The sequence below is a fragment of the Sipha flava genome, unplaced genomic scaffold, assembly GCF_003268045.1.
Source record: "Sipha flava isolate LNK unplaced genomic scaffold, YSA_version1 87_pilon_pilon, whole genome shotgun sequence".
Classification (NCBI taxonomy): Eukaryota; Metazoa; Arthropoda; class Insecta; order Hemiptera; family Aphididae; genus Sipha; species Sipha flava.
This window is the reverse complement of record NW_020273629.1, coordinates 403-8,322: the sequence shown is the minus strand read 5'-3', so window position 1 is coordinate 8,322 and position 7,920 is coordinate 403. Positions and strand designations below refer to the sequence as shown.

Here is a 7,920-nt window from a genome sequence, read left to right as displayed (position 1 = left end):
TTCGTTGAAAAAATTAATAAGTATTACTACTGACGGAGAAAAAAATATGAGTGGCATACATAAAGGTTTTGTTGGGAGAATTAAGACTAAAATGATTGATAATAAATTTGAAATGCCCATGGTTTTTCATTGTATCATACACCAAGAGGCACTATGTTGCAAAGTCTTGGCTTGGAAAAATGTCATGGATACAGTTATATCAACCATAAACTATATACGAAAAAAATGGGTTAGCTCATCGACAATTCCAACAGTTTTTGGAAGAAATTGAAGCTGAATATGGTGATGTTATTTATTTTACGGAAGTTCGTTGGTTAAGTAGGGGTGCAGCTTTAAAACGTTTTTTTACTCGTAGAGAGGAAATAAATATATTTATGAATGTAAAAGAAAAAAATGTTCCCCAATTATTGGATAAAAAATGGATACTCGACCTTGCCTTTTTAACTGACATGACCACATTTTTAAATGAATTAAATGTAAAATTACAAGGGAAAGCAGGCCCGGATTAAGATCTATAGTGCCCATAGGCTGTAAAAAATTTGGTGCCCCCAATTAAAAAAAAATATTGTACACATTTCTCTACTCGATACTTGAATAAATAATAAAACTTTATTTTAGGTTTATTAGCCATATCAATATGTACATGTATATAATACCTATGTGAAAACAAGTAAAAACATAAAATTAAAATTAAACAAAATATATTTTAGATATATAAAAATATAAAATAATCATATTACAAAAAGTAACAAATCATTATTTTATACTTTTCTTTTTTCTTGCTTTTTGATGGGCAAATGTGTTAATAGTATCATTAAAATCTAATTTTTCAACCAATTCTGCTTCAACGCTAAATATTGCTAATGCATTCAGTCTTTCCTCCTTCATGGTTGACCTCAAGTAGGATTTTACTCTTTTAAGTACAGAAAAAGCTCTTTCGCCTGAGCAGTTTGAAACTGCTGTACTAAGGTACATACGCATAACTATTTCTAAATTTGGAAACATACACTCTAATTCTTTAGTCTTGATGTACTTATACATAGAGAGAACAGATTTTACATTTTTATCCGTGGAAATTAATTTTGAAAAAAGAATACACTCATCTATAAGTAAGCTTGAGTTTTCAACATCATCAATAAAATATTTTGCCAAAGTTCCACATGTGTTCCTTATAACAATAGAACTCGGTGTTTTATACAATGTGGGTATACACCCATAAATATCTGATATTTTTTCATAAGCTTGTCTTCTTGAACTAAGTTGACATTTAAGAGTATCAATTATCACATAATATACATTTCTAATAAAATCTATTTTCCCTGTGATTTCTGTGAGAGGTTGAGATCTTGATTCATCAGCCATAGCCTAAAAAAAAAAAATAGTTTTTAATGTTGTTAATGTTTATGACTTTTTTCAAATTATTTTATGTGTATTTTAAAATTAATAAGTTAAACATACCTTTCTCTTTTTTTTTCTCTTGGAATCTTTGGTATACTCCGAACAACCAGTAATTTCTACAGCCTTATTTTCAAAAACATCAAAATCATCTCTGATCTGTACCAAGTAATTTTCAAGGCCATTATATAGTTCTAATACTGTATGAAGATCAATGTCAGTTGATTGTAATTTTTTATTTGTAGCATTAAAACTAAAATCATATTAAACTTTATATGAATTTATTTATCTATTAAGCTGACCCTAATAAAATAAAATAAATGAAAGCATAATTTATTATTTAAAAATAATTAATTTATAGAGTGAAAAATACCTGTTTAATATTGAATTCCATATGCATATCATTAAACCAGTTTCTAAAGATTTTAATCTTGCAAGCAACCCATTAGCTTCTACTTTATATACAGTTTTTTCTTTCTGATTATCAACTATACTATGCAAAGCTTCAATTATAAATGCATAAGAATTAAATAAAGCATGGCAAGAATCAAAACGAGCACTCCAGCGAGTTACTGATAAATTTTTTACACTAAGATTTTTTCTTCAAATATGTTTTTAAAATGTCCCAACGTGCAGTAGAACTAGAAAAAAAATTGTATAGTTCCTGGAGAAGCATAAAAAATGAAGTAGCAGAATTACAACTTTCTGCTGCACACGTTCCGACCAAGTTAAGAGAATGTGCAGAACATGGTACATACTCTGCAAATGAATTAAAACTTTTAATTCTTGACTGCAATCCAGAATACTGACCTGACATATTCCTCGCATTGTCGTAGCTCTGGCCACGACAATTTTCAATTGGTATATTGTGTGAATTAAGAAAATCCATTACAACATTGCTCATTTCTTTAGATTTATGACCACTGTTTGGAATGAATATTAAAAATCTTTCTGCAGGTACACCACTAGGTAAAACATATCTTAATGCAATAACAAGTTGATCGATGTTTGCTATATCAGGTGTAGAATCAACAATTAAAGAATAATACTTGGCTGCTTTTAATTCTTTTAATATAATTTTAATTATATCATTCTTCATCAAAAGTAAAAGTTCTTCATAGATTGTGGATGATAAATAAGACGGAGTTCCTTTCCCTCTATTCCCATATTTTTCTATATGTTGAGCAATAAAAGGGTCAAATTTAGCAAGTAACTCTAACGTTCCCAAAAAGTTCCCATTGTTAATTTTGTTAAATTGTTCATTATCACCTCTGAATGATAAACCTTTTGCACCGAGAAATTTAATTACTTCAACAACTCGATGAAGAACAGCTTTCCAGTAATTAATTTCATCAGTCACTTGTGTTGCCAATTGAGTGTCAATTCTACCTACATCACTTTGTAATGTAATAAAACTTAATGTATTATTTTTATGTGCCAAAGAATTTTCGTGCCTGGAAATAACTAAATGTCCATTTTTCCAATCATTAAATCCAGCATCTCCCAGTTGAGTACTGCATCCAAATAATTTGCATGGAGCACAAAATAATACAAATTTTGAAATTGAATAAACAAGCCATTTCCGTGAAACATTTTCTCCGTTTTTTTCGATTTTTCGTAAAGATTGATTTACTACAATAACGATCATAATCAGAATAAGTTCGTTTTGATGAGGTAAAATCTGCATCAATGTTCTGATCATATCCAAATTTTGCAATATAATTACGACATATATTACTATTTGTCCAATCTGCTGGATCTTTAAAATTATTTGTATTATTCTGCGTAAGAGGATTAGGAATGACATTTAGCTCAGATTTTTCTGATTCCTCATTTATATCAACAACTGATTGATCTGAAGAAGACGCAGTACATTGAATAGAAGTAGAAGTAGTAGAACAATTATTAGTAATAGTTATATCATTTGAAGATTCTAGTTTATTATCTTCAACACAACTAGGGGTAATGTTATTTATTTGTTTGAAAAAATTATTTAACCTAGGTATTTTACTTAATAAAATCACTTCTTTTTCTTTTTTATCAATTGCACGCTTTCTCGCTTGTGCTCCACTAATATGTCGTTTCTGATCCATTTTTACATAAATATCGAACACTAAACTATATATAAAATGCACTACTCGCACTAAAGTAAAACCTTTATAATTTAAATTTACAAGTTACAATAGTGTTAACTAAACATGCGTACGAATCGTACAATCAAACGGACGAATTTTCGATGCACGTGACGCGTGTATACGAAATACTAATACTATTTAATATTTTATACTATTTTACCCAATTTATGACCATCGGCGGCGAGCTACGACAAATATAAATAAGTAAACGCACTGGCATTGTCTGCCGTCTGCGGCTCTACACACGTTATCGGTGTGCGACCGGTTCTACGGAAAAATAACAATCTAAAAATAAAACGAGGTTTAGAAGACCGCACGACAAAACGCATTGATTATTACTATTTCAAATTTCCGATATTATTTAAATAAAAATAACATCAGGATAGTATTGTGCTTATTGTCAATAACTATTTTACAGATTGTACAATTTTTCTAGTTTAGAAAAAAAAATAAGGATAGTATGTAGTGCCCGTGCCCCTAAATCCGTGGTTGTGTAGGCTGAAGCCTACACTGCTTACGCCTTAATCTGGGCCTGAGGGAAAGAAAAACTATTACCGGATATGTACTCTGATATAAAATTATTTACGGTGAAATTAAAATTGTTTTACAAGCATATTGATGAAAAAAAATTAGATCATTTTGTTTGTTGTAAAAAAGCCATGGAAACATTTCAACAATGTAACTGGGAAGAAGTTAAAGTAAAATTTATGAGTATCGTTGAAAAATTACAAAATTAATTTTCAACCAGATTTTCTGATTTTTGTTCAATTGACTTCAAAATTAAATTATTTCAGAACCCGTTTGTAGTTGATATTGATGACGTTGAAAGCTGTTTACAAATGAAAATTATTGAGTTGCAAAGTGACGAATGTCTTAAAACCGCTTTTCGTGATTGTAATAATTTAATTCAGTTTTATTCGAGTCTCTGTGAAAAAAAATTTAGCAAAATAAAATATTTTGCTAAAAAAATGTTGACCATATTTGGAAGCACTTATATTTGTGAACAAACTTTTTCCCTAATGAAATATCGGAAAAGCAAATATGCTTCGCGATTAACCGATGGTCACTTAAACGCTGTATTGAGAATTTCTACATCGAAAATAAAACCTGCTATCAATACACTTGTTGATGCTATTCTAACTCAAAAATCACATTAATTTTTATTTATATATTTTTCCAATATTATACTATATTTTACTATGTATTTTATTATTATTATTATTACGTATAATTATTATTATAACTTTGTTTGTAGATACCTCGATAATTAATGTACCAATCAGTGATGTACTTAAATAAATTACATTTTAAATTACTACAATATTTCGTTTAAATAAAATAAGGTGTATTCAAATTATGGCCGGTGAAAAAATTTATTTTTATTTTTTGACCCTTGACACCAAAACGGTTGCCGACCCCTGATCTAAATCATAAAAATGTCCAAATTCAGATACTCGACAGCATAGTATACTCTGAACGAAATTGATAACAACCTTAGATGAATCTGCATGCGATCAAAATAATAATTATACTCTGTGTCAAATCATTTTTCGTCTTGCTGAGTAAAGCACTATCGTGATGGTATTTCATAATAATTCAATTCACATTACAGACATAATTCTGTATTCTCTTCAGTTATCCATTGTTCGAACTGTATACTGTAATTTTTAATGCAAAGATGCTCAAATCGATATTTTTAATTGTAAGAAAAAGATATGTATACTAAAATTTTTGTGTAAAAATAAAAAAATAATAATGTACCAGACACAAAACATTCTTCTTTTTTCGTTTAATAATGTCTAACTTAGTTATGTATGTTATATTATTATATATTTATTGTACGACATAGTGCTAATAAAAGATTGAACAAATAACAACATAATTACAATTAATACCTAGTTATATCAAAATGCAAGTGAAAATTAGCAAGAACAACTTGAAAGTTACAAATGTTACCCATTGGTGTCAGTGGCGTACCTGTGAAACATTTTTAGAGAGGGCATAAATTAATTACACAATTTTTTATGGTTATAATATAATCTGAAACTTTATAATAAATTATTACTAAATACTTAAAATTCATGTTGATCACTTGATATCAATGAAAACCATATTATAAAATAGTGACCATATATGACCATTGCTCTTGATCTCAATTCGGTCGAATATTGATATTTTATATTATATTGATAACTAATATCAAAAACGTTTGATATCAAACAAGATTATAATCAATGAAAATTAAAAATATTTATAATTTACATTATTTAAGCTGAACAATTTATTTGCATTATAGCATCAAAAAACTTCTCGAGGGGGGGGGCAAATGCCCCTGTTTGCCCCCCCACAGGTACCCCACTGATTGGTGTAGCCAAATTACTAGACCCGGTTATTAAAACTCTACATAGTCCGTTTTTTTAAAGACCCGACCGGACTGATACGTTGTAACTAAGACCAAGACCCGTCTGCTCTGGACTGATGAAATAAAATATGAATCCAGACTGGAGTGAATCGTATAATTGAGAAAGTACCAAAAAAGACCGAGATCGGACCGATATTCAAAAATAGAAAACGCGACGAGCTATTTTAGTGACCCAAAACATTATAAACAGAGTTAAAATAACGTATTATTATGTTGTGTATTATTTTACTATGCAATGTATATACGTATAATTATATTAAAATATTAAATCGTTGTTCAAATTTAAGACTATTATCTTAATGAAATCAAGGCGGACGGACCAGACTAGATTAATTTTTTTTCTAGACCAGACCGTGCAGAGGTCTACCGGCTATGCACACGAATTCGAAGATCGGAAAGCTCGTCGATTATTAACATATAAAGTTACGTGAATTGCGATTCGCGTCACGTGGCGCAGCCAATGCAAGTATCTTGCGGCCCGGAGTATGGGTTCGGGATGAGGAGAGCCGTAGGTAGAAGATACGTGTACTCATTGCGTCTGTCCACGTTTTATGATATTATTAAAAATAATTGACGAAATGGGTAGTTTCGACTATATTGTTCTACTTACTTCTGTCGTGTTATGTGCACACGTCATCCATTGTCAATTTCCCTGTGTACAGGAACTCGTGGGTCTAGGGTCAATCGTATGTCATCAACGCGTACGTATGCAATAGTATAAAATATTATAGAGCCGGCACGACGATTAACTGTTGTAGACGTCGACTCGACCGCCGCTCGGGGTGTTCTCGACGAACGAGATCCAGACATATTTTATTTTGTTTACCGTCTCCATCGCACGTGTGTGAATGTGTGTATGTTTCTCTCTCTCTCTCTCTCTTTATCTCACACTCATTCTCTGAATTAGTTGATGTACAAGGCTGTTTGTTATACACATACACGACCATTTAATAATAACAATAATAAGACGTTCAATTGATATGCGAATAACAGTAGTTATCTGATGTTCACGGCCCGGAAATAATGACGACTACTACGAGGCTAATAGTGTTCTTTCTGTTTTAGATTAAATAAAAAATAAAAGAATTTTAGTAAAAAGAATTAAAAGAATAAAATAAAAATGGATTCTAGCTTTGTGTTTAGGTTACTAGGGGTCATTTACAGATTTTTCAATATTTCCTAATAGTTGCAAAAAACTTATGAAAAATTACAACAAAAAAAAACGGCATTCGGTTTTCGATAAAATCAAATTTTCATTTTCACTGTAATTCAAAAAATAATAGTTGTAAAAATATGACATTTTCACTAAATCTTATATAATTGATTTCTTTGAATGGTATTATTTTCAATCATTTTTTTTTTTTAATTATTTTTAGAGAGTTGAAATTTTTATGATTTCTTGTGTCTTTTCTTGAAAATGTCAATAAAGTTATGTTAGTTTTAAAAAGTTTTAGTCCAAAAGGTTTTGGAATTTTAATACGAAGTTTCTCATATGCATATATTTTATTAGATAAAGAAAAAAAATTAGCATAATTTAAATAAAAAAATACAAGCTTTTTTACATACAATTTTGACTAAACAATAACAATTACGATTAATAAATTCGTTACATTTTTGTAATCAAAATTTATAAAATTTAAAATTTTTAAACTAAGAGCTTGAAAATCGAAAAAAAAGTTTTTTGTAGCTAAAAAAAATATTAGAAAGTCACAAATATGATTTATTGTCGCGTCCTGCGTAGTCACACAATAAAAATTACATAATCAGGGAGTTCTTGTGAATACATCCGTGGATGTTACGCATATTTTATTACAATTATTTAGCTAATCAAAACCACACTCGTGGATAAGTAGATTATTATATTCACATCATTATTTGAATAGGAAATATCAAATATCATTAGTAGTAGTATTATGGGGCTTCCAACCATGGTTTTTTCAGTTTTTTTTTTCGAGGTAGTTTTGCTGC

The 7,920-nt window shown here is 29.6% G+C and overlaps 1 protein-coding gene across 1 annotated transcript; it reads right to left on the bottom strand.

Moving 5' to 3' along the window:
- Positions 1 to 756: 756 nt before the first annotated feature.
- LOC112693436 (zinc finger MYM-type protein 1-like) lies at positions 757 to 3,488 on the bottom strand. Its single transcript, XM_025568503.1, has 6 exons — positions 3,448 to 3,488; positions 3,122 to 3,351; positions 2,154 to 3,027; positions 1,769 to 1,984; positions 1,459 to 1,648; positions 757 to 1,365 (listed from the first exon to the last, which is right to left on the bottom strand). The coding sequence occupies exons 1-6, from the start codon at positions 3,486 to 3,488 to the stop codon at positions 757 to 759; spliced, it is 2,160 nt and encodes a 719-aa protein (XP_025424288.1).
- Positions 3,489 to 7,920: the final 4,432 nt, after the last annotated feature.

Coding starts and splice junctions, on each gene's coding strand:
- LOC112693436 (XM_025568503.1), bottom strand. CDS start 3,488: ATGGATCAGAAACGACATATTAGTGGAGCACAAGCGAGAAA. Junction 3,352..3,447: donor AGTGGAGCACAAGCGAGAAA/GCGTGCAATTGA, acceptor CATTACCCCTAG/TTGTGTTGAAGATAATAAAC. Junction 1,985..2,153: donor AGTTTTAATTCATTTGCAGA/GTATGTACCATG, acceptor AAAAAATCTTAG/TGTAAAAAATTTATCAGTAA.